Genomic DNA, 23,355 nt, shown 5'->3' with positions numbered 1-23,355 from the left:
GCATCAGATTGAGAATGAGCACTTTCAAAGATCAAGTCAGCCCAACAGCCCATTCAGCATCTTTTTGGGAATGGGCAGGCTCTCTTACTTCTTTGATCCTCTTTCTATGTAAGCTAGACTTTCTATGCCCTATTAGGACGTCTTCTGAGATAAAGTGTCTATCACATTCATAGCAGTAGAATTGGCCGCCCCCTGGAAGCTCTGGATCATACTCCACCCTCTTGCGGCTCTCGACCTGAGATTTCACCTGGTCAATACCTTTTGGGCCAAACACTTTGGTCCTCTTTATCCTCAACCTATTTCTATTCTTCCTGCCTTTTTTTTGCTTTGTATCACTCTTGGGCATGGAAGGATGATTTTTTGGAGTTATAAGGGTCAAAGAAGGGAATGTTTTCTTTAATTCTTCCTCCATATCCCCTGAAATGAGTCTATACGACGTGCTAAAAATTCCAAAGGACGCAACCAAGGAAAATGTGGAAAGATCTTACAGATTTCTTGTAAGGTTATACTGCCAAAGCAAGAACGAAATGAGTCCAGATAGATTTGCAGAGATCAACAAAGCATACACAATATTGAAGGATAAATACAAAAGGGATTTTTATGATATATTTGGAGAAGTATCTGTGCAACTTCTTCTGCACAACAAGGACTCATATATCATAACAAGAATGTTTGATAGACTTAACATATGCTTCTATCTCGTCACACTCGTAATATATATAAGCACGCTATTAGCACTACCTTCGATAGTTGCACATGGAAAATGCAGCAGCATAGTCATGTCTCTTCCATTTGCTGTATCGTCTGTAACTCTCACCATCCCAATGGCCAGATCCCTGTCTGCGTTGTATTGGGTCTATGGGGTTGGGACAGAGTTAAAGAGTATGATATTTAGATCTATGGAGATCAACATAGCAACACTTCACATCCTCAACTATGCATTATATGCTGATGGATTCATAGACATCCTCTTTTCGGGAGCTATATTCTTAGTAGTGGAGATCCTATCTACAATCAATACCATATATTATCACAATGATAAGCAGAAGTTTTTTCTTCAAGCCAAAAAGAATATAATAATAGGAAAAATGATCAGGGCCGCACTCTTTGGACTGGTTTTGGTACCAATAATCCCTTCCTTTTTGAAGCCTCTTTTGTTTTTTGTTCAGATTCTTTGGGGGATATACAGCAAAAGGTATTCTCTGAAGGTCAATATGTGTATATTACTTCTACCAATACTGTATATATCCACATTCTCTCTTGTGCTAGCAGGATTTCGTAGTGTTTTAATATACTTGCCTTTATGGATATTTGGATCTGTGGTTATGGTAGTATTGGCGCTTGTGATTTCAAACGTTGTGAGCAACATTCCTAGGAGCAGATATGATATAAGAGAAGTTGAGGCGCTTCCATATTATGATGTAGTGTAAGGCCGCTCGTGTTGGATAGATTCAAGCCTAGCATTTTTAATAAAGTTATTGTTTCATAAGGAATTATCCCTATTCAGTATAAATACAGAAATGACTGCATCTAATTGAAGTTTTTCATTGCATCCTATGCTTCTTCTACGTTCGATATCACTCAACTCTTTCAATATTTTCGTTTTGTTTCTCATTTTACTTTTCCGGGCGATCCCGCCAAGGTTATCGATTAAAGCGTCACAGTCTATTCCATATTCATATCTCAGGTCTTCAATCCTAGCTCTGAGCTCCACCATGCTCATATTTCCGAGATCCATAAACACCTCCTCATAAATCTGCGCAGGAGCAATTCCATTGAATTTATGGACATTTCTTTCATCAATCAACCCCAGAGATAACGATATCCCCTGAACATCATTTACAGCCTTACGCATATCTCCTTCTGACACCTTTGATACAGCTGCAATCCCATCTTCAGTGTACTTTATGCCTTCTTTCCTGCATATTTCTTTGATTCTGCTCTCTGTACTTTCAATAGGCCCAAATCTGAACTTGGTGCATCTAGAGAGAATAGGAGGAATTATCTTTCTTGAGTGGTTGGCTATTAAGCAAAATCTTGTATTTGCACTGAAGTCCTCAATTATTCTTCTGAGGGCATTCTGAGCATCTCTGCTCATCATGTCTGCTTCATCCAATATCACCAGCTTCATCATCTTGGAGTATGTAGATGCAAAATCTTTTATAGTTTCCCTTACCGTTGCTATTCCCCTCTCATCACTGGCATTCAGCTCAAGAACACATGATCTCGGAAGACTTCTTGCAATAGCTCTTATTGACGTTGTCTTTCCCGTGCCTGGTGGCCCATAGAATAGCATGTTGGGGATTTTGCCTGCCTCTAGAATAGACTGAAGAGATGCAATAACTTCTTTGTTTCCAACCATCTCCAAAAGTGTTCCCGGGCGGTACTTCTCTGTCCATGGCTGGTGCATGGGTTGTTCAAACCGGGTCTATAAGCACAAACCATGTTACACCCATCTAGATAGGTGTTTTCGATTTGCATCAAACAAGCTGTTTCCTAGTGTTTCGGAGGAAGTGAAACATCCTAAACTATAAAATGGAGGTGTTTCTGATTCAGGCATGATACATATCTACCTCTTCCTGGCCGGAGCATTCTGCGGTGGGAGCATTCTTATAAGCGAAGTTAATAGCAAGACAGACACCTTCAAGTTCAATAACATGATTCTGAACATCGAGAAGTCAGGAGCATTTGAAAAGAACATAAGTCATGAGCCTAATAGACCAGGATACGTGGTGAGAGGAGAAAAAAACAAATTTCAGATAGAGTTTTTCACAAGCATGACAGATTTGAGGGTAAGCAGGATGGGACCCAATAAGATTAAGGTGGTTTACAATTCTAAAGATAGGTCTACAAATGATACGTATCTAGAGATATCGATTAAGAATCGTACGATCAAAAACTTCAAGATATTTGATTTCTACATGTTGAAGAAAGCACAGCTTAGTTCGAAGTTAGACATAAAAACTTGAGCTTTCAATAAATGTAAGTCAATATTTTATTTCTCCATTAAATATTTTGTTGTCCATTTCCTTATTTATCGATATAACTAAGAATTTCCTTGAATTCTGCAAACATCTTCCAATACTTTCTTCACAGCCTCTATCGTTGAGAACATGGCCGGGAGTGGCTCCTCGTCACTACTTCTATTATGTATTTGCTCCAAAGCAGCTACTTTCATCTTCAGCTGGCTTAAATAAGCCTTACTCTCTAGATCCATATTTTCAACAAGTTCAAGGATATCCCCACTGGAACTGGCCACGTCTTCGAGATATTCATAGGCAGCTATCTCCCTTCCTTCTTCGGCATCATTTTTAATCTTACATAGAACGTCGACAAGACTATTGACCTTGCATTCAAGCTGCTTTTCTCTCGCTCCTCTCAGATTAGTGCTCTCCATCACAAAAATGGAATACACTTGCACCACTTCATCCCGGATCAGCCTTTTCTTCACACTCTCTTCCAAATCCATAACTTTTAGCCTTTGGATATTGTTTCTATGATACTTGTATTCAGGAAGGTTGCTATACTTCAGTTTATCACATTTTTTCAGAAGCATATCTACACTAATCATTAGATCAGGCCCATCAGCTGTCTGGATCTCAAAATATTCTTTAGCCTCTTTCACCATATGTTCATGAACCTTAGTATCCTCTCCATTTCGCTCAAAAACATTGCGGCTGTATTCAATGAACATCATGAACTTTTCTGAAACGTCACAAGAGGAACATATGTCTTTGGCCATCTTTTCTTCATTCATCATGTCCTCTTTAAGTGAAGATATGAGCTTATCAAGGCTGTCGATTAATCCATGAACATTTTCCGAAGAACATTTATCCTCTGGGGATCTTTGGTTCATCACCAGCAAAAGGTCTAGAACAAGACTTTTAAATCCATCTTCATGGATTCTGGAGAGTTTATATTGCATAGGAGTCTCAGGGGAAATAAATGGAACGCTGCTTCTCCTCCGCATCTCATTTACAATATCCGAAACCAAGTCTTCAAAATTCTTTTCTGGCAGCGAAACCATTTTTTGGATTGCATCCATCTGTCTTGTGCTTGGAGAGGCATTTTTCATTTCCTCTGCGACATAGTTCTCTAATTCACATCGGATTATTTCCTTGTTCTTTTCATTTCCCATTTTCAATTGTTTTGTTTTTAGATATGTTTTATCTTGTTTGTGTTTCTGTTTAGATAATATATATTTAAGGTATTATAGTAATATCTAGTATAGATGGGCTTATAAGGGTTTTAGTCATTGTTTAGGTAGGTTGCCAGATATGGGGGATAACCTTGGATAATTGTCAAATATATCAAAGATTAAATCGGCAATATATTAATTGTACAATAATAAAGGAGATTATGAAAATTCCACTATAAAATAGCACTGTGAAAACAAAACAATGACCTCTGTAAACAAAGATGACGGGGGCAAGAGACATATAGAAGACACACAGGATAAGGATCTTAGCGATGTTGAAGAAAGGAGGGGCTTCCATAAGGATGATATGAACGTAGAAATGGAAGATATAAAAGGATGTGAAAAAAAGGTTTTTGATGGGAAGGAGATGGAGTACGGCAATAGATGCCATCTTAAGTCTTTTCTGCAAGGTGTTGATGGGATAAAAAACTATAACAGGACTGTGAAAATATGCCCAGGCTCAGATAGACTCAGTAGCTGCAAGGAAGATAAAGATCGAGGACTGATCTCAAAATATGATGCAATTGAAATACCGAAGATCACAAGAGAGCTCAAAAGAAAGGCAAAGCAAAGAATATGTTCTAATTGCTCAACTACGAGCACACCATCGTGGAGAAGAGGAGATCAAGGAAAAACACTCTTATGCAATGCTTGTGGGCTTTACCAGAAGCTTCATGGTAGGACGAGACCTTATATGATCACATCTGGAGGCAGAACAAAAGCATTGAAAGGTAGTCATGAAAGAATTGTCTGTGTGTCATGCAATATCTCTTTTTTTACCTCAGACTCAAAGAATGCCCCCAGCCATCTTTGCGAAAGTTGCCTGGATTATGCAAGAAGTAGAAGAGACCAACCCGACAATAGTGGGGAAGATGAGAGGCGAAATGGATTTAATGGGAAGGTTCTTGGAAATAGATATGGTGGGGTTTACGATAGAGAGGTTTCTGAGAAATACAACCCCTCGTGCAATTATATAGGCAGGGATGTCATGATCAACAGATTCAGGGATTATTCCTCACCATCTGTGGCTTATCCACAGCCTTATGGATATTATTACTTGAATGAAAAGTACCATGACACACCTGGGTTCGGGGGATATGGGCCCTCTTTTCCAAGTAGAGATTTAGATACCCAATTCAAAGATATTTACTCCGGAGAGATGGTCAGTGAGGGCGAAAGTGGAATGGATTCCTGTGATGCTAATGTAAATACCCCAGCTAGCATATGAAAGAGTAATTAAACAGAAAATTTAAGCATGAAGCTTCGGGTATTAAACATCTTTAAGGTTTGTGGAATGGATCTGTTCTAAGATGGTCTCTTAAACATGCCTTTCTTCATGGATTTAAGAACTATCCTAACCTTATTTCCTCCTACGATTTTCCCATCCATGTGCCTGATTGCTTTTAGGGCTGACAATTCTCTTTCATAATTAACAAATGCTTTTCCTCCACTTAGTATCCCTAGAGACTGAATCTCTCCAAACTTTGTAAACAAATCATTGAGGTCTGTTTTGGTTGTTTTGGACGGGAGGTTGTATATGAAAATGCTTCTTTCCGGGCTGGAAATATGATCTCTTCGCTCTCTTTTGGTAAAAGGCTTAATGGAGAGCCTGTCCTTTTCTTTTCCAAAGCTTATTTTCTGATTGAGTTCGAGAAACATTTCAGCATCTTTATGAGACAAAAAGTCAATAAAAATTGTTTGAGGGTGATCGGAAGATGTGATGTTTTCAATAGGCCCATAGTACTGGAAAAATCTCATAAGCTCTTCGCTCGATGAATCCGAAGGAATTCCAGAGACTATTACTCTTCTTTTTCTATCAAAAGCCATTTCTATATGCAATGATAAACCTTCTCCATGTAGCCTTCTGCCATTTAGAGAATCAATTGCCGCTTTTGCATCTAGGGGATCTCTGAATTCAACAATCGAAAACATCCTAGGCTCTCTCAAAATCTTGATGGATCTTATCTCTCCAAAAGGACTAAAAATTAGATTTATGTTCTCCTCCGAGTAGCTTTCTGGGAAATTACTTACAAACAATTTGGATGCCATCTATGGGATACGGTTTCCAGTATGAATTTCTTTTTCGGCTTCAGCCCTGGATGAAGATTAACACCATATACCACAAACCAGAAGAAATTTGTAAGGAGAGGAAAAAGGATGTTGAATACATGAGCTTTGCTAAAGATGAGGCCTACCATCCATTTATGAAGGAAAGAGAGTTTGTGAGGGCGCTTAATTCAGTCAAGATTGAAAGGATGCTAAGTAAGCCATTCATCACTGCATTATCCTATCACAAGGAGGGAATACACTTACTTGCAAGACATTTCCAGCAACCTTTGTTTGCATCAGGAAGCTTTGACAACCAGGTGGTTTTATGGGACTTAGGCCAGAGAAGTGTCCTCAGAAGATTTGAATGCAATAGCTCTATAAAAGGGCTTGGGATGGACATAGAAGGAAACCTATATGTTGGGCAGGAAAAGGAAGTTAAGAGGCTGGGTAGTGGGCAGACATACCGCTGTAATTCCGAGGTAGTAAACTTGGACATAATGGGAACATTGAATGTAGGGACTTCCAGGAGCATAGAGATATTTGACATCGAAAGAGATTTTTCAAAGCAGCAGATGAGCACAAGATACCCCTTATGTATAAGCACTAGTGCAGTGCTAACAAGCATAATAGGGGTTGGGGAGCAGGGAGGGCTTTCTTTGTTTGACATCAGAGTTGGGAAGGTGGTCCATTCTGTATCTGTAGGAAGCAAAACCAATGATATATCATTTAGCCCGATGGATGGGCATATATTTGTATCGGGGAATGAGGATTTTTGTACCTATCTCCATGATATAAGATATCTTCATGAACCTAGTGGAATATACAGAGGGCATGGAAATGCGGTTGTTTCTGTAGAATTCAACCCACCTGGGACAGAGATAGCAACCGGAAGTTTCGATAAGACAATCAGGATCTTCGATGTCAATGAAAGAAAGAGTAGAGACACATACTATAACAAGAGAATGCATAATGTATTTGGTGTGAAATATTCTCATGATTCTCAGTTTATTGTTTCAGGAAGTGATGACGGGTCGATAAGAGTTTGGAAGAGTTATGCTTCAAAAAAGTTAGGACCACTGAGTAGAAAAGAGAAAGATGCCCTTAGGTATTCTGAGATACTGAAGGAGAAATATAAGGAAGTCGGGGAAATAAGCAGAATATCGAAGCATAGATTCTTGCCGAAACCATTGAAGAATACACTTAAAACGATCTATGAGTCCCATAAAGCTAGAGAGAGAAAAAGAAAGGCTAGAGAATCTGAGAAATGAAGGATTTATAGGATGGTTGGAATCATATTTGCACCGAACATAAAGAAATGGGTTCATTTACACCTCCCACCCATTTTGATTTATCAATAAATAAACTATCTAAGATTAGTATTTCTTTTCTTTTCATAAAGAGATCTGTATTTCTCGATTATCCCCTTGTTGATCTCCTTTGTTATCAGGTCACTTTCATTCCTCACCTTTTTGAGTGTTTTCTTGTATTTCGTAGGCTTCTTATGAAGTTTGACATTCTTCAAAGGGCGTTGAACCATTTTTGGGATAGCACTTTACCAGAAATTATTCTAAGGATCAGATGGAAAATATGATTGCTTGATATCAAATATATCGACATGCTTCGATATTTCATCTAACCAGGGAGATGCCAAATCTCTAGCAATCAACTCTTGAAGTTCTTCCTTGCAAACATATCTTATTTCTGAAACTTCATTAGGATTGGGGCAAGGAGAGGCATCAGACACCGCAAGAATAATATAATCGACCTCCCATTCATGGAAATCATCAGAGGAATAGGACCCGCTGAGGTTGTTGGGATCTGGAAAGGTGGAGATTTTCTGTGTGGTTGGGATCCCGGGCAGGATTCTACTATATCTTTCAGTAGGACTGGCCTTGTATATAATACGAGAGACAAACCTTAAATCATCTATTAGTATACTTCCTATTCCCAGTTCGTGGTCAATCCGCTTGACCGCATGTATCTTCACATCTAGTAGGGGATTAATGAAAGAAAGATCATTGACAAATGGATGGGAGCAGACGCTGTTTGTCCATTTATTTGGAAAAAGAAGCTTTCCCGATGCCCTCTTTTGGATCAAAAGCTCGTTTCTTGAGTTGAATAAAAACACGCTGAATGCCCTGTGGAGCATTAGATGTTCCCTAAAGTGGGTTCGAAGTGCCTTTCCAATACCGACCACCTTGTCTTTGTCATTCACAAGGAGTATGTTTCTATTATAGTTGTCCATAAGGGCTTGAACTTGTCAAATTCCATCTAATATTGACCCCATACGATGGGAAACAAACCGGGATTACTACCCAAATGGCTATTTATCTACACAATAATAAAGACCATATACATCCTAGTTGTACACAAGGACCATCTCAATGTCGCTAGTTCCTGGGATTCAGGATCAGTCTATGCCTATCTCGCGTTGCTGCTAGGAATAGCAAGGCTTCTAGCATCTAGAAAGGCAACTAGAGTGGGGTTCTACTCCTCAATAGCGGGATCCTTCTTGGCAGAAGGCGTATTTTTCATCTATTCTGGGCTTCGGGGCTTATATTCTGTTCAGAGGGTGATTGTGGAAACATTTCTTGTTCTGTTTACTGTTGGATGGATGATATTTCTATATCCATACTATCTTCTGGAGGATAACGATTCTCAGGAAAAGTTGAAGGTCAAGTATGTAAAGCACCAATGATTTCGTCCATTAGTTCTGAGTCGGTTTTATGTTGAAACTTAAGAACCATGTATGAAATGTATTCACAGAAGATTAAAGAAATTATCTCAAAGGTATGATGGATGGAGGAGAAGGTAGGTCTGCATATGTGGACTTTTCAACCAAAATATCTGGTCTTGATACTGACATAAAAATCCTTGAGACAAATACGCATATATTTATATATGTGAGCCAATGTGAAGAGACAATTCACCTGTACGATGAGGCGCTAAAGAAGGAGATAATGAAGAATAAAGTAAGATCCAAAAAAAAGCTGGTGGTATTTTGTAATGTGAAAGTTCATGAAAATTTCAATGATATCAAAAGGGTAGTGTTAGATATATTAAGAAAGTAGTTTTTCTAGACGGAAGGTTATGCCGTGGGCTATGAAAAATCCTGATAAAAGCATAGGAATGGTCTTCAACTAAATTTTATTGTTATGAATTTTTAAGAAACATTCACTCATAGGCCATTCTTATTCCTTGCAGCCTTTGAGAAGCTACTGATTAGATTATCATAGGTATTTCTGCAAAGAGTGTTTTCTCTTTTCAGAAGCCCCAATTCCTCAGTAGCTTTTTCAAGCTCGTTCTTTAGCACCCTTATCCTCTCCAGGGCTTCTCTTTTGGTTTCCTCAATGTAGTCTATGTAATCAACTTTGGTATTAACAAGGTATGACTCAAAAATCTCCCTAACATACTCTTTGGAAGTAACATCTCTGAGGCTTGTTCTTCCCTCAAGAACATCCCTATCTAGCCGATTGAGCTTGTTTGAAATGTCATTCATCTCTAGCTTTTTCCTAAAGACATCAGATAGTTTTGACCTAAGGCCCTGGAAAATGTTCTCAATAGCACTCGACGTTTCCTCCGGGTCTCTTTGATGAGTCTCTCCAGCCTTAGAGCTATCCATAAAAAAGGAATCCTCACATAGAGTATTCGGATCAGTGAGGATCCCTTTTATTTTTTCCTTCTCCTTAAGAATTTCTTGTATGGCCCGCTTGTAAGCCTGCCTCATCTTGGCTAGTCTTGGTCCGTCTTCTTCCATTCAATGGGTTGTGAAATAAAAGCAAAGACATGCGTGCAAGGCCTAACAAAGGAAAACGCAGATTGTACCATACATCAAGGAAGGTGGCGAGATACTATTGCCGAGAGAAATGGGTACTATCTTATTGGGAGATAAATCAGTGCAAAAGAAAACCCTGGAATATGGGGATAGTTCATAAACTCATAACTTCTGTCTCCGGATTGTACAACAACATCAATCCAATAACATTGAGTGGGGTCAATGATGTTATTGTTGTTGAAGGCAAGGATGGAAAGCTGAGGTGCACGGAGTTCCAACTTCGGTTTGGAAGGCTCTACTTTTATGGAGTCAATAACCAGACGGTTCATCTATTCATCAATGGAAAAATGTGCGATATAACAATGTCCATAACAAGCCAGGGAGAGTTGTTCTTTGAAAAAGACACAGAGGACGACCTTGGATTGGACTATGATATCATACTCGAGTACAACAAGAAACTCTCCACGATGTTTGACTCAGACGATGAGCTAATTCTTAGCAAGAGGTTGGAGCAGCTCTCACTGGGAAATGGCTCTGATCTCAGTACATTGAACTTCGATGTTGTAATGAAGTACAAAGAAAAGAACCTCAACATTGAAGACATTGAATTCAAGAAGTATTTAAGAAAAGAAAGGACAGAGAACCTTAAAAAGCGAATGTATGGCCAGGTTCTGCATCAAAGAGACCATAAGGATTCATACCATGATTTCGAAAAGAGATTCGTCAAGTTCGGGAATCTAATCAATTCCACAGAGCACTTCGACTTCCTAATAGGAAAATATCGATCTGTCCTTCATCTTATTGCCGGGTTACATCTTTACCCACCATTCAATGACAAAATCTGTGACGGAAATACCAAGGAGTGTATGGGAGCAAGCATATCATTTTCTCTTTGCTACAACAAAAAAATACAGGAATCTTTGGATCATACATTCAACTCCTTCCTGGTTCAAGAGATAAGAAATATAGAAAGCCTGGTTGTGAGGGTCCAAGGATGTAAGAAGTGTAACTTCCGTTTCTATTTACCATACGATATATTCTGTAAAATATTCTTTGAAATCCAAGGGTCTCGGATCAATAAGGCAAAGAAGATTATGAAGATCCTTGAAAATGAGCATAATAGACTTCTTGGGTGGAATATATTTGGGACAAAAAAGATAATCAAAAGGGATGTATCCTTTTCTTTGAAGCTGAACTCTGAAGAACTAAAGATGCTCAACCTAAAAGAGGGGAAAAATCAAGCAATCTTTAAAATCAGTGGTCTGAACAAGCACCTGGAGGGGAATATATACCTATGGAAGGACGATGCCAAGATAATTGTCTCAGATATTGATGGCACAATAACAAAGAGTGATGTTTGGGGTCATCTTTATGGTATGATAGGAAGGGACTGGACTCATCATGGCGTGGCTTCACTATACACAAAAATAGTCAGAAATGGATACAAAATAGTTTATCTGACTGCGAGGGCTCTGGGGCAATCGTCCTCTACAAAGTCATATCTCAAGAGTGTATACCAAGACGGATATAAGCTCCCCGATGGGCCTGTAATCTTATCACCAGACGGTGTATTTGCAGCACTATATAGGGAACTGATAATAAGAAGGCCAGAAGACTTCAAGATAGCATGTCTGAAAACAATTCAGGGCCTTTTTGGAGATACAAATCCATTCGTTGCAGGGTTTGGAAACAAAATCACTGATGTGATAACTTATAAAGCATTGGAAATCCCTCTTTCAAGAATTTTCACGATCAATCACAAGGGAGAATTATACGTAGAGTTGGTAAAGACACTATCTGGAACATATAGGACAATGAACGATTTTGTAGACTGCATGTTTCCATATCTATCTACTAAGACCATCCCATTTATAGATCACTCATTTAGTGATTTTTCTTGGTGGAGTATCCAGAATGCATCCCGTACATAACTATTCAATTAAGAGAATATAAACATTTGAATGTACTCAACTAATCTTTAAAAGTTTAATATCTCCTTTAGATCTTTTCCCATATTTATTTGATTCAAATAGAAACATGCTTGGGTTCCATTATCAATCAGAATCCCCTTAGCTTCTATTTTTACTCTTCTTACCCTTTTTCTTTTTCTTTCTCGTTTTCTTGTTCTCTTCACTACTTTCGCTTTCGTTTTCGCTTTCGCTTTCACTTTCACTTGAGCCTTTTCTTTTTTTCTCGCGCCTTTTTTTCTTTCCCCTAACGTTAGACACCGGTAGTAAGAAGCTTCCCTTGCTCATGCTTTTAGAAACTAGATTTGAAGCTCCAAGCCCGCTGGCCTTATGCAACTCATTCCTCTGTTTCTCGTGACGGAAATGAAGACTTTTTGCATCGGAAATTGCAAATGCACAGAGTGCTAGAAGACCTTTTTTCATTTGATTATCATCGAATTGTTCATTTTATTCTCATCTTGTTTTAGGTTTCTGATAAAATTGAAACATGTGTCAATCTTGCAGCGATTACAATAGTGCCTATATCTAGCCTAAGATCAATGTTGAGATCACCAATTTATTTATGTTAGAGATTGTAAAATAAGGATCAACAATGAGTTCATATTTTATTAGATTATCCTAAGAGGCCTCCTCTTCCAAATACTGTTTTCCCTAAATTATTTCCCAATTTAAGATATGGTGATGCTTTTGAAAGTCGCTTAACAGTATTATCACCACTTTCTTCACCTTCGCCACTTTCCTCATTTTTGCCACTTTCCTCATTTTTGCCACTTTCTTGACTGTCATTACTTTCCTTTTCTTCTTTAAGGAAAGAAAGAAATTTCTTGCGATCTCCAAAAAGATTACTCCTTTTATTATCTATCGTAGAGTTGAGTCTTGAAGCCATATTTTTTACATCTTCTTTCCGCAAAACGTTTTGATGGAAAAGACTTATACCATGCATTTTAGAAAATGTAAAGAGGATTATATAAGGTAAACATCTCATTTATTTACTTAGCTGGACCAACTCATTTATTTCTAGTGTTTCAAATATATGTATGAAATAGTGAATATCATTGTTTCAAATATTTTATTGAGACCCGCGATGTTTTCAAGTAAGACAGCAATATGTTCTTATTGGACTTCCTTATGCCTTTCTTTATTATTCTTAATAATTTTTTGGTTGATTATGTCTTCTTTATTTAATTATCATTTTTACTGCTCTTAAATTTTTTTCTTTTCCCCTTAGACGAAGAGGGGTTTCTTTTTCTTTTTTTACTACTCTTTCCTATCCCTAATAGTTTTTTTAATACTTTTCCTTTACCACCTCTACCACTTTTACCATCTCCATCACTTTCATCACCTCCATCACTTTCATCACCTTCTTGTTCATTATTCGTGCCATTTACGACTTTACCAACTTTTTTCTTAATAGCATTTGTATGACGAGGAATTTCTTTTTTAAGAGCATTCATACTATTAGTTTTTTTCTTTTGTTTCTTTTTTTCATTTTCAGCATTTTTAGCTGCTTCTTGAAGTTGTTTCCAGGATGATAACGCCGTTTGCAATTTTTGACTCTCACTATCGAGCTTTTCTTTTTTTTCTTTTTCAACTTCATCGTTTAGTTGTAAAACGCTCTTATCAATATCTTCAACCTCACTCATTATTTTATTCACAAGTTGTTCTTGTGAAAGTTCCACATTCTTATTTTCTTCTTCTTCATTGCTGCTACTCTTTTGGCTATTACTGGAGCCACTAAACAAGTCAAAAAAGCCTGCATTAATGGTAATTACAAAGCATACAAATGCTAATGGCCTACTCTTCATTTATTTAATCTCATATCATCATTTCCTTTATTTATTACACAGTTTTTGTTTCGGATATTATGTATGAGAAGCGCTAAAACAAGGAAGAATATTCCAAACATGTCATATAAAGATCATAAAGTATGTCGAATCACATTCTATTTTTAGTAAGATAACTGAAGGTCACAAAGAAAATCTAATCACGGGTAACCTCTTCTATATGGAATTTTCCCATATGACAGCCCTCTATTAATTTTTGATGCATTTCTTACCGGAGTTGCCCTACTTGGAAATAAAATTCTTGGCTGTGCATCTCTAACTTCCTCATCATTATAAGAAGGGATTCTAGTCAATGCCGGATACCCATCGAATCTTCTTTTTAAATTATGAGACTCATGAGAGATGATCTTTTGTAATTCCTCCCTAATTTTTTCTTCCATTAATGCTTCTTCTTCTCTTGGTTTTTGATCGTTTCGAAGGCTATTAATCTTATCTAAATATTCTAATGAGTTGTTGGTTTTCCTTTTTTCATGTTCCTCAATCTCCTCTTTCTTTTCGGATTCTTCTAGATCTACAAGATTATCTGAGTTCGTCTTTTTTAGAGAGGTTTTCTTTATCTTTTTGGAAGATATCTCAGGTTCATGAGATCTTGATGGTTTCTTATTGGTATTCTTTTCCTTTTTTTCAGAAGAACTTTCTTCGTTTGAAGATGACTCAGGATTGTCTTTTTCCTGTTTGATTTCTTTTGGAGGTTGAGATTGGGAATTTGTATCCTCAGCTTTCTTTTCTGATTTGGATAAAACCCACTTTAAAGGGCTTGATATTTCTACTCCATCGCTTTGCCCAGAATCTAACCTTCCAGACATCATTCTTAGGCTGAACATCTTCTCTTCATTCCAGTTTAACACTCTGATGAACTTCTCGAACTTATCTCTTGTTTCTTTTGTGCATTGTTTCAAACTTTCTATGAATTCTGGAGTTGTTACATCCTTTGCAAACTTATCAAAAATCTCTGGGTTTCTCTCTTTGACAGGGCTCGGAACTTCTATTTTGAAAAGGCCACCCATCCAATCAAGAACTGCATATATTATTTTTGTTAGGAGTTCGTCATCAACAATATCGCTAGAAACCATATTGCTGATGAAACGACTCATACATGGTGAATTTGGTATAAACTTTTCTCGTTCCTCTTCAGGGCTGGCAGAAGCCACAAGAATGACATTGGCAGGGATTCCGCTCAATGCTTCTACTCTGGCATCAAGACTTTCTTCACCACCCATTATTGATATGTCCTGGTATCCTGGCTTTACTAGATAATCGTCATATGCTAAGAAATCCAATAGGCTAATTCTTATACCCCGCCTCTGAAGATGCTCGTTGAACTTGTCTAACAGCCTTTCAACCACATAATGATACATTTCCTTGACCTCTTTCAGCCCCGTCTTCTCGTAAAGAATAACAAGATTGATCACATGTGCAAATACAAATGGAGACAAGAGAAGGATCTTCATTGTTTATCCCATCGGTACTTAGTTTTAGCCTTGTTTCTTTAAGTTTCAGGATATACATCTAATTAACAATATGGTGGGATGAAGATCTTATAAATTTTGGAATTGAAATAAGGCTTCAGCCTTTTGCTATTTATTAACGAGAAGGCGAGTCCATTTGATTTCCTGCATTTAGGTTTAAGGTGGGCGTGAAACACTCTTGCCTCAAGTAAGTTTCAGATTTGAAAATAAATAGTCTTCTTTCTAGAGGAATACATGTTTGGCAATAAGTACTTCCTGATCCTTCTGATGGGCCTGGAAATTTCTTCGCAGGCAATAGGCGTCAGGAGAGTTCCAGTAGAAGTGTACATCTCTGAAGCTGGACGAAAGAAATTTCTTGATAAAGGTAGAAGCATTGAGGACATTGTGGGAAGTGTTGCAGAGGAGTTGGAGTTGAAGATGAATGAACATGTATATGCAGACAGAGCAAGCACAGACAAGCGCAAATTCCACTTTGACTGGAGTGTTAGTGGGATGACATCTCCTGAAATTGATTTGGACAAGTGTGGAAAGGATACGAGCAGATTCCAATATGACCTGGTCCAAGCAGCTAGAGACAAGCCAGGCGCATCAGTAATTCTTCTCTATACCTGCGAGTCTGAAGGATATAGTGAAGACTTTATTCTAGCAGGGCAGAAGACACCTCTTGTCATCCAAAGGAAGTATCCCGAGTGCTCAAACGATGTGGCAACGTTCACGGAGACCGAGCCTATGAAGATTGAGTCCATCATTGCTAATGCCCTATTTATTACGGCAGGGTCTCCCCTGAACGATATGGTAGAATTTGAGGAGGTTGATAATGGGAGAGATGGATTCAAAAGAGATATACGCCTAAAGACAACAGACTTCTCGCTTTTTTCTGGCGGAATCTGCCACTAACATATTAAATCATTTCTAGTTTAAGATCCGATGTATTTTTTTGCTCAAAATTCCTCCCTCAACAAAGTCTAATGGCAGAAGTAGAAAAGAAAGGAGAGCATGAAAAGATAGAGACCATCCCTAAAAAGCAAAAAGAAGAAGTCCCCGGTGGAATGGAAAAGGAGGGACTTGCCGATAGCGTCAAGAAAGAAGTTGAAACAAAGAAGGCACATCAAAGCCCATTTCTAACCAATGGAGTACCTCGAAAAGACGAAACCAAAGGAGGAGAGGAAAAGGATAAGATTGATGTAACTGAAGTGGTTGAGAAGCAAAGAAAACATCTCGAGGAAAACCAGAGTGACGAGGTTCTATTTAAGGCTAGATGTAAGCTCTATTATTTCTCTGAGGAGACCAAGGCTCTTGAGGAACGAGCTGAAGGGACCATGATTATTGGAATGCATTCGAAGAGCAATCTTGTTAAGATAACAGTATTTAGGGACCAGATTGGTAGGCTTGGATGCAATCATTTCATCAATCCAAGATTCAAAGCACAGCCACACGGAAAGGTTAGTAATGGATGGATGTGGATGTCTACCGAGGATACGGTCGAGGTGGATGCTCAAAGAAAGAAAATCCAACTGTTTGTTGTGAAGTTTTATTCTGAGGAGGATTATCGAAGGTTTGGTGAGGAATATGACTTGGGGAGATCTCACAATGAAAAATCTCTTAAGACAAAAGTGAATAAAGAATGATTTTTATTCTGTCTCAAACAGTGTCTATTATGTTTTTAAGACCTTTGTCTCTCTTGTATTCCATTTGTGGCTTCTGAAACCAAGTGAAATAAGTTAGACAGCGATGAGATTTGGCCATGGATCTTGGTAGATATCTTGGAAGTGTATTGGAAAACACCGAGAGGACACTCAAGGTTGCTAGGCTTGAGAAGGAAATAGAAAATAGATGTAGAGTCCAAAGAGATCTAATTTTTTCACAACGACATATTGATTATCAGATGAAGAATAAAGAGATGAAGGCCCGGATGGAATTGGAGATATGCAAGATACTCCGAAAGTTTCATGAATGGATATTGAAGCAAAACCTTAGGTACACAAAAGCTATCTCTTCAAAAACACAGGATTCTGGAGATAGAGTTGGATCCAAAGGAAAAGGTAGCAATGAAAGTATGGAAATAGTGTATTGTAAGGATCAGATTTCTACGCTGCTCTCCCATCTTTACAATAATGTAAATATGGGTGTTAGGCTATTGAACTTTCAAAAGGCTTGTGAATATAGTAATCGTGTCAAAAATATAAGAAGCGATGTAATGTATTTGATTAACAAGCTCGGATTGAATATTCTCAAGGGAATTGAGAAAGTAATTAGGGATTATAACAACAGTATGAATGAAAAGGAGGACATAATATTGGAATGTGAAGACCTAAAGATTAAGAGCCTATTGGGACAGCTGAGGCAAAAGGTAAACGAATATGAAGAGATTATAAGGGAAGAGGCCATCAGTAGGGTACTGGCTGTGCTAAGCCAAGGGTCTGTTGAAAATGACATTAGATTTGCAAAACTTATTGATGAAACCTTGGAGAGAACTGAGGGTTATGAGTCCCCAGAAATAACAAGAATGAGTGTTCAATTCATTATAGCCAAAAAGTATGTGGAAGACGTGGTTAGCTTGAAAGAGCAACCTTTCCTGCGAAGGTATCTGGAAAGAAACACAAGACCGAAGGAGCAGAGACTTTGAAGTGCTTTTAAGGAAAGAGTCATGATTTTATGGAGAAACTTGAAATTTTTATGGCCCTTATGATACTGAATGGGAATAACAGAAAGATATTTATCGGTAGTGAAGTATTCTATAAGATAGGAGAAAATGTTATTGAGGAGTATCAAAAGGAAGGCTTTGCTGTGGTAAGAAGAAAAAATTTCTTCAAGTTTAAGGCTGCCAAGGAGTTTGATGGAAAATATTACCTCCTGACCAAGAAAAAGATGTTAATCTATGAAGATTTATTTGAAGAACCAATTCATGAGATCGAGGTTCTGAATGAGGGAGTTTTTGATTTTCATATACATCATGGACAATTGTTCTATCTCGCAAGGAGGATGAATAGATGCTTAGGAATTGATGAAAACCAGGAGATATTATTTGACTTCCAAACAGGAGTTTATTTTTGGGATGAAGCATATTTCTACATATGCAGTAATAAAAACCTGATTAGGTTTGACGTTGTAAAGAAATGCAGTGAAGAAATTCTTTGTGATGTGAATATCAGATGTCTTTCAGTTCGAAACGGTGTGATTGCATATGCAGACGATGCGAACATTCTCTATTTCTTGAAAGGAAAGACAAGTTTGTCATATCATTACCACTCTCGGCCGATTGTTAGAATTATAATAACTTCACTTGAAAGCCTCTTGGTTGTATGTGAAGATAGAAAGCTTGTTAGGATAGAGACCAGGAGAGACGAAAAAATGTTTCTGACGGTATTTGAAGGATATCCTGTGGATTTTGTACAGGATGGATCTAACATTTATGTTCTAACATCATTCTGTGTGGTGGTATATGACTCTAAAGCAGGCCATGTTAAAAAAGAGATTTTTTCTCTTCCTAGCTTCGAGTACTGCAAACCTCTTGACGACTTTGAACATATTGAAGAAGAGATGCCCGGGAAGGAAATTTTTGAATATAATGTGAAGAGAACTAAGGTCAATATACCCTATGTGTTCAAGAGGGAATGCCCTAGGGAGTCTTTGAAAAATCTTATAGTTGCAGTTAAAAAGAACTATATTTTCATGTATAGTCTTGAAGAAGGGGATGTGGAAAGAATAGCTTACCTTAAAGGGTCTAATTGTTTTTATTCATCAGGACACATTGTCAGATTATCATATGGAGGGAAAAATAGAAAAACAACAGCAAACATTTATCGGATAGAGGATGACGGGTTGGTATTCGTCCGAAAGTATGAAAGCATTGGAATATCGACTACCCCAGAAGATGTCATACTGGATAGGGGAAGACTTTTTCTGCGCTTTGATGGGGGTCTTATTGAAGTAACAGGGCCAGGGATTACAAAGCGCCTTAAAAACGAGAACATTCGGCAGATTGAGGAAACAAAAAGAGGAGTCTTCTTGCTTGATCAATGTGGAATATTCAGAGTAAGGTCCGGAGAATGGATACTGGAAGATAAAGATATTACATCTTTCAGGATTTCTGAAGGAACACTATTTATATCACTAGCTGGGAGTGGGATATTTAGCTTTGAAATGAAAGATGGAGCAATTGAAGAAAAATTGATCAATGATACAAATGTCATGGAGGTTTTTGCAGAAAAAGAAACCATAGTAACATCTAGTCTTTGTGAAGGAGTCCCTATCCTCAGTAGATACAGAAAGAGTGGTGGAAGTTGGAAAAAAGACGGAGAGGTCTTTGCGGACAAGAAAATGGGGAGAATACTTTATAGAAACGTTTATCTTTCAATAACAAATAAGTTGCACAAGGTAGAATTTGAGCATAATAGAGATCTTCCCTGAGGTTTTGAGACAAGACTAATAAATACACCTATTTCCAATTATGGTTTGACTTTAGTTCTTTGAGTTTGATGTCAAGCCTTTGTAGGTATATATTGAAAGAATGCAAATTGTTTTGATGGATCTATCAACAATTCAAAAGGCAAGGATATCAAGCACTCTCAGGACAACATGCAAGCTTATGGAGAGGCTCTTTCAGATGTATAGATGCAGAAAGATAAGCAAAGAAGAATATATGGAGAAGCTGGAAAAGCTCAAAGAAGTAGTAGGGTCGAACATCGATGAAATGAAAAGAAATACAAGAATAATGGCATCTAGAAATGAACCTACAAATACTCTCAACGTATTTATTATGGAACATTTTGAGCACATCGGATGCTTCGGTACTGCCTCAGCCCTGGCTAGTAAATTTTCGATCGAAGCTTATTCTGACGCTGATTTCTACAAGCGTGTTTATGGGATCAAAAATCAGATAGAAAACGGGCTATTTGAAGAGGCCTTATCGTTTTGCAGAGAGTACAGAGTGGAACTTAAAAGTATGAAATGCGAAGAAGCAGCTTCACTAGAAAACGACCTGAAGGTTGAAAAATTCATAGAAATGTGCCATGGACAAGAGTTTGATAAGGCATTAGAGTTTATCAACAAAGAGTTCAAGAGAGTTCCAGAGCAGATAAAATCATACCTACCAGTTCTTGTATCGAATTCTAACTTCAGAAAGTATCCCTTTTCAAGACACACTAAGACAGCAGAGCAATTTCTAGTATGTGCACTGAAGTTGTTTAGGAGAGGGCTTAAATCAAGGCTCATGCAACGAATAGAATACGGAATGATGGCATATAAGACGTACAGATGTATTAACACAGAGAATAATAAATGTCCAACATGCTGCAAAGCATTTAGATTAAGAGAGGATGTTCCGTTTAACAAGCATGAGATAAGTATTTTGCTCTGTAAAGGAAACTCAGAAGAAATGGATGACACCAACCAGCCATATGTTTTTGAAGATGGATTTATCTATGGAGCCAAATACATTGAATTGTCAGAGCACATTTGTGCTAGTTCGAAATCCATAGATAATGCTTTGAGATACCCAAGGCTTTGCTTTATCCTATAGTGGTAGAGTATGTATTTGTTTGATGTTAACTTCCTAATATGGAAGTCACACCTGTTTTTGATGGTTCACCATGTAAAAATTAGAAAGAATTTTATATAAATTTTTTCTTCATGGACAAGGGTATGCTATTTAGAAGTTTGTTGTTGGTGCTGACTGCCATTTTCTGTAATGCGTCTGGAAGTACTGATTTAAGAGAGGCTGTTGCTGTTGGAATTGATCTGGGGACTACTTACAGCTGCATATCTGTATATAGCCCGTCTTTAAAAGATACAAAATTTGTCCTCTCTCCTAGTGGGGAAGAGACATATCCATCGGTTGTATACTTCAAGAAGCTACCAGAAGGAGATGGGAATAAATCCAAGTATGAAGCCATAGCTGGATGGCCAGGACTGCAGATGTACAATGCCGAGGGAAATGCAAATACTTATTTTTATGCCTTCAAGCGAGGAATGGGAATTGAGGATCTTGCAAACATTGACAAAAAGGTTGAGGATATAAAAAGAAATGCATCTGTGCCTATATTTGTAGAGAGTGTTGGAGGAAAAAAGAGAGTAGCATATAAAATCCAGGAAAATGATCTAGGGAGTTATGAATCTGTAACACCAGAGGAGCTTTCAAGCCATGTTCTACGCATGTTGAAGGATCAAATTCTAAGGGAGTACAGGATTCAAGGGATAACGATCACTGTTCCAGCTTACTTTGATTTGAACCAGGTTGCAGCAACTGTGAAGGCAGCAGAGATGGCAGGGCTCCCAACTCCTATGATTTGGAAGGAACCATCTGCAGCAGCATTTGCTCATACATACGATCTTATCCGAAAAGGAATCACAACCAAAGAGGAGGTCGATGATATGAACATTTGTGTATTTGATCTTGGAGGGGGTACGTTTGATGTTTCTATTGTGGAGTCATCCGGAGGATTTATGATGGTGCCAAACTATGGAGGGAATAATTTCCTTGGAGGAGAGAACGTTAATGACAATCTCACACAGTACTTTGCTAGCCACATTAAAAGCAGTACGGGATTTGATGTGATGGAAAACCAGAATGTTAAGCTTAGGTTAAGGAATCTTGTCGAGGAAATGAAGAGAGACATCTGTGATGAAGTTCGTAAGTCGCCAGGAAGGAAAGCAAACTCTTCTATTAGTAAGAGCTTTATTTATGATGGCGAAAAGTCCATTACTTTGGAGCTCACAAATGAGAAATTTAATAAGCTGAACGAGGACTTTTATTCCAAGATCAGAAAGACCATGGATTTGTTGCTTTCTGGAGACGGAAAAGAGAACAAGGGGTACGATAAGAATCTCATCAACAGAGTACTACTTGTTGGAGGATCCACAAGAATTCCTAAGGTGATCGATATTGTTGAAGAGATTTTTGGGGCAGACAAGATTTACTATGAAGGTGTTAATGCCGACACAATAGTTGCTAGGGGTGCAGCTTTGTACACCGCCAATGAGCTCAGCATGCTAAGTGAATCCGAGCAAATTGTGACTGCTGACAGTGTTCCTCTCTCATTAGGGATTTGTACAGAAGAGGATCATTTCGAAGCTATCATTTCAAAAGGGGCTCTTCTTCCAGCAACAGGAACAAAAGAATTTACTACTGCACAGGATAATCAGGTAAAGGTTAGGATCCGTGTTGCTCAGGGAGGGTTGGAAAGCTTTAAGGATAACATTTATATTGGAGACATTGAGCTGGATCTCCCTGGAAATCAACCTCGTGGTGTTCCAAGAATTGGTGTTACATTGGAAATTGATACTCATGGGAAAATTTATGTGAAAGCTGTGGATTTGCAAAATGATAAAACAGCAGATGCATACTTTAGCTCAGTTGTTGCTAATATGACTTCAGAAGAAATTGAAAGGTTTGAAGAGAGAGTCCATAGCGAGGAGAATCAAGAACTTGTGAAGAAACGAGAAGTGGTTAAGAAGCTTGAATATGCCTTGTCACAAGCTGAGAATCCAAAATTTGCTGAAATAATTCCTGAGAATATCAAGAAGGATGCCCTTGAATATGTCCAGAAAACAAGATTGTGGTTGGAAAAGCACAAGGAAATAGCACCCAGAATCCACATTGAAGAAAAGCTTCAAGAGTTTGACAATGGAATCAAGGAATTCCTTAGTTCAGCTAAATCTGGAGAAGAAAAGGAAGTAGGAAGGGAGGAGCTCTAAGCTTTTAATTAAACTGTTTCTTCTATTTTTATCCATAAGTTTTATCTATTCGTTTAAATGTGTCTAAATATTTTCGGGTGCCTTTATTTTTCTTATTCAACGTACACGTATTGCTGTTAGAAATATTTTATTATTGAAGGATATTGTTACTATGTAATTCATCCATGAAGATAAGGATGTATCTCTCATCCATTAGAGTTGGTATGTATATACTATCATTATAAACAAATATTAGAGAGTCTTAATCGATTGTAAATTTGGATTCTAAATGGCACTCCAAAGATGATGAACATATCTTGAATCTTGATTCATAAATTTTAGTTATGTACCAGTACTCGAGACAGCGAAGAAAAGGAGA

General features: G+C 37.9%; 22 protein-coding genes across 22 annotated transcripts; 12 read left to right on the top strand and 10 right to left on the bottom strand.

Annotated features, from left to right (window-relative positions):
* Nucleotides 1–31: 31 nt before the first annotated feature.
* Nucleotides 32–346, bottom strand: EROM_020220 (U1-like Zn-finger-containing protein; the record flags this gene model as incomplete). Its single annotated transcript, XM_009265719.1, has 1 exon — nucleotides 32–346. One exon carries the CDS (start codon nucleotides 344–346, stop codon nucleotides 32–34), a length of 315 nt encoding a protein of 104 aa, XP_009263994.1.
* A 76-nt stretch (nucleotides 347–422) lies between these two features.
* On the top strand, nucleotides 423–1,430 carry EROM_020210 (DnaJ-like N-terminal domain-containing protein; the record flags this gene model as incomplete). Its single annotated transcript, XM_009265718.1, has 1 exon — nucleotides 423–1,430. The coding sequence occupies one exon, from the start codon at nucleotides 423–425 to the stop codon at nucleotides 1,428–1,430; it is 1,008 nt and encodes a 335-aa protein (XP_009263993.1).
* Nucleotides 1,431–1,483: 53 nt separating this feature from the next.
* EROM_020200 (DNA replication factor C small subunit) lies at nucleotides 1,484–2,410 on the bottom strand (the record flags this gene model as incomplete). Its single annotated transcript, XM_009265717.1, has 1 exon — nucleotides 1,484–2,410. The coding sequence occupies one exon, from the start codon at nucleotides 2,408–2,410 to the stop codon at nucleotides 1,484–1,486; it is 927 nt and encodes a 308-aa protein (XP_009263992.1).
* Nucleotides 2,411–2,558: 148 nt separating this feature from the next.
* Nucleotides 2,559–2,969, top strand: EROM_020190 (hypothetical protein; the record flags this gene model as incomplete). The annotated part of the gene is made up of 1 exon (XM_009265716.1): nucleotides 2,559–2,969. The coding sequence occupies one exon, from the start codon at nucleotides 2,559–2,561 to the stop codon at nucleotides 2,967–2,969; it is 411 nt and encodes a 136-aa protein (XP_009263991.1).
* A 77-nt stretch (nucleotides 2,970–3,046) lies between these two features.
* On the bottom strand, nucleotides 3,047–4,138 carry EROM_020180 (hypothetical protein; the record flags this gene model as incomplete). The annotated part of the gene is made up of 1 exon (XM_009265715.1): nucleotides 3,047–4,138. The coding sequence occupies one exon, from the start codon at nucleotides 4,136–4,138 to the stop codon at nucleotides 3,047–3,049; it is 1,092 nt and encodes a 363-aa protein (XP_009263990.1).
* A 262-nt stretch (nucleotides 4,139–4,400) lies between these two features.
* EROM_020170 (GATA zinc finger transcription factor 3) lies at nucleotides 4,401–5,426 on the top strand (the record flags this gene model as incomplete). Its single annotated transcript, XM_009265714.1, has 1 exon — nucleotides 4,401–5,426. The coding sequence occupies one exon, from the start codon at nucleotides 4,401–4,403 to the stop codon at nucleotides 5,424–5,426; it is 1,026 nt and encodes a 341-aa protein (XP_009263989.1).
* Nucleotides 5,427–5,503: 77 nt separating this feature from the next.
* On the bottom strand, nucleotides 5,504–6,247 carry EROM_020160 (putative polyadenylate-binding-like RNA-binding protein; the record flags this gene model as incomplete). The annotated part of the gene is made up of 1 exon (XM_009265713.1): nucleotides 5,504–6,247. One exon carries the CDS (start codon nucleotides 6,245–6,247, stop codon nucleotides 5,504–5,506), a length of 744 nt encoding a protein of 247 aa, XP_009263988.1.
* Nucleotides 6,248–6,297: 50 nt separating this feature from the next.
* EROM_020150 (WD40 repeat-containing protein) lies at nucleotides 6,298–7,515 on the top strand (the record flags this gene model as incomplete). The annotated part of the gene is made up of 1 exon (XM_009265712.1): nucleotides 6,298–7,515. The coding sequence occupies one exon, from the start codon at nucleotides 6,298–6,300 to the stop codon at nucleotides 7,513–7,515; it is 1,218 nt and encodes a 405-aa protein (XP_009263987.1).
* Nucleotides 7,516–7,814: 299 nt separating this feature from the next.
* Nucleotides 7,815–8,492, bottom strand: EROM_020140 (isopentenyl-diphosphate-delta-isomerase II; the record flags this gene model as incomplete). The annotated part of the gene is made up of 1 exon (XM_009265711.1): nucleotides 7,815–8,492. One exon carries the CDS (start codon nucleotides 8,490–8,492, stop codon nucleotides 7,815–7,817), a length of 678 nt encoding a protein of 225 aa, XP_009263986.1.
* A 45-nt stretch (nucleotides 8,493–8,537) lies between these two features.
* Nucleotides 8,538–8,945, top strand: EROM_020130 (hypothetical protein; the record flags this gene model as incomplete). The annotated part of the gene is made up of 1 exon (XM_009265710.1): nucleotides 8,538–8,945. One exon carries the CDS (start codon nucleotides 8,538–8,540, stop codon nucleotides 8,943–8,945), a length of 408 nt encoding a protein of 135 aa, XP_009263985.1.
* Nucleotides 8,946–9,425: 480 nt separating this feature from the next.
* Nucleotides 9,426–10,004, bottom strand: EROM_020120 (hypothetical protein; the record flags this gene model as incomplete). Its single annotated transcript, XM_009265709.1, has 1 exon — nucleotides 9,426–10,004. One exon carries the CDS (start codon nucleotides 10,002–10,004, stop codon nucleotides 9,426–9,428), a length of 579 nt encoding a protein of 192 aa, XP_009263984.1.
* A 161-nt stretch (nucleotides 10,005–10,165) lies between these two features.
* On the top strand, nucleotides 10,166–11,953 carry EROM_020110 (plasmid maintenance protein; the record flags this gene model as incomplete). The annotated part of the gene is made up of 1 exon (XM_009265708.1): nucleotides 10,166–11,953. The coding sequence occupies one exon, from the start codon at nucleotides 10,166–10,168 to the stop codon at nucleotides 11,951–11,953; it is 1,788 nt and encodes a 595-aa protein (XP_009263983.1).
* A 138-nt stretch (nucleotides 11,954–12,091) lies between these two features.
* EROM_020100 (hypothetical protein) lies at nucleotides 12,092–12,412 on the bottom strand (the record flags this gene model as incomplete). The annotated part of the gene is made up of 1 exon (XM_009265707.1): nucleotides 12,092–12,412. One exon carries the CDS (start codon nucleotides 12,410–12,412, stop codon nucleotides 12,092–12,094), a length of 321 nt encoding a protein of 106 aa, XP_009263982.1.
* A 190-nt stretch (nucleotides 12,413–12,602) lies between these two features.
* On the bottom strand, nucleotides 12,603–12,974 carry EROM_020090 (hypothetical protein; the record flags this gene model as incomplete). The annotated part of the gene is made up of 1 exon (XM_009265706.1): nucleotides 12,603–12,974. One exon carries the CDS (start codon nucleotides 12,972–12,974, stop codon nucleotides 12,603–12,605), a length of 372 nt encoding a protein of 123 aa, XP_009263981.1.
* A 196-nt stretch (nucleotides 12,975–13,170) lies between these two features.
* On the bottom strand, nucleotides 13,171–13,794 carry EROM_020080 (hypothetical protein; the record flags this gene model as incomplete). Its single annotated transcript, XM_009265705.1, has 1 exon — nucleotides 13,171–13,794. One exon carries the CDS (start codon nucleotides 13,792–13,794, stop codon nucleotides 13,171–13,173), a length of 624 nt encoding a protein of 207 aa, XP_009263980.1.
* Nucleotides 13,795–13,973: 179 nt separating this feature from the next.
* Nucleotides 13,974–15,284, bottom strand: EROM_020070 (hypothetical protein; the record flags this gene model as incomplete). The annotated part of the gene is made up of 1 exon (XM_009265704.1): nucleotides 13,974–15,284. The coding sequence occupies one exon, from the start codon at nucleotides 15,282–15,284 to the stop codon at nucleotides 13,974–13,976; it is 1,311 nt and encodes a 436-aa protein (XP_009263979.1).
* Nucleotides 15,285–15,536: 252 nt separating this feature from the next.
* EROM_020060 (hypothetical protein) lies at nucleotides 15,537–16,199 on the top strand (the record flags this gene model as incomplete). Its single annotated transcript, XM_009265703.1, has 1 exon — nucleotides 15,537–16,199. One exon carries the CDS (start codon nucleotides 15,537–15,539, stop codon nucleotides 16,197–16,199), a length of 663 nt encoding a protein of 220 aa, XP_009263978.1.
* A 71-nt stretch (nucleotides 16,200–16,270) lies between these two features.
* EROM_020050 (Ran GTPase activating protein) lies at nucleotides 16,271–16,930 on the top strand (the record flags this gene model as incomplete). Its single annotated transcript, XM_009265702.1, has 1 exon — nucleotides 16,271–16,930. The coding sequence occupies one exon, from the start codon at nucleotides 16,271–16,273 to the stop codon at nucleotides 16,928–16,930; it is 660 nt and encodes a 219-aa protein (XP_009263977.1).
* Nucleotides 16,931–17,046: 116 nt separating this feature from the next.
* Nucleotides 17,047–17,928, top strand: EROM_020040 (hypothetical protein; the record flags this gene model as incomplete). Its single annotated transcript, XM_009265701.1, has 1 exon — nucleotides 17,047–17,928. One exon carries the CDS (start codon nucleotides 17,047–17,049, stop codon nucleotides 17,926–17,928), a length of 882 nt encoding a protein of 293 aa, XP_009263976.1.
* Nucleotides 17,929–17,957: 29 nt separating this feature from the next.
* Nucleotides 17,958–19,712, top strand: EROM_020030 (hypothetical protein; the record flags this gene model as incomplete). The annotated part of the gene is made up of 1 exon (XM_009265700.1): nucleotides 17,958–19,712. The coding sequence occupies one exon, from the start codon at nucleotides 17,958–17,960 to the stop codon at nucleotides 19,710–19,712; it is 1,755 nt and encodes a 584-aa protein (XP_009263975.1).
* A 100-nt stretch (nucleotides 19,713–19,812) lies between these two features.
* On the top strand, nucleotides 19,813–20,823 carry EROM_020020 (hypothetical protein; the record flags this gene model as incomplete). The annotated part of the gene is made up of 1 exon (XM_009265699.1): nucleotides 19,813–20,823. The coding sequence occupies one exon, from the start codon at nucleotides 19,813–19,815 to the stop codon at nucleotides 20,821–20,823; it is 1,011 nt and encodes a 336-aa protein (XP_009263974.1).
* Nucleotides 20,824–20,933: 110 nt separating this feature from the next.
* Nucleotides 20,934–22,997, top strand: EROM_020010 (DnaK-like protein; the record flags this gene model as incomplete). The annotated part of the gene is made up of 1 exon (XM_009265698.1): nucleotides 20,934–22,997. The coding sequence occupies one exon, from the start codon at nucleotides 20,934–20,936 to the stop codon at nucleotides 22,995–22,997; it is 2,064 nt and encodes a 687-aa protein (XP_009263973.1).
* Between the last annotated feature and the right edge of the window lie 358 nt (nucleotides 22,998–23,355).

The sequence above is a fragment of the Encephalitozoon romaleae genome, chromosome II (genome assembly GCF_000280035.1).
Source record: "Encephalitozoon romaleae SJ-2008 chromosome II, complete sequence".
Taxonomy (NCBI): Eukaryota; Fungi; Microsporidia; family Unikaryonidae; genus Encephalitozoon; species Encephalitozoon romaleae.
Note: the sequence above shows the minus strand (reverse complement) of the source record. Positions and strands in the feature narration are given on the sequence as shown.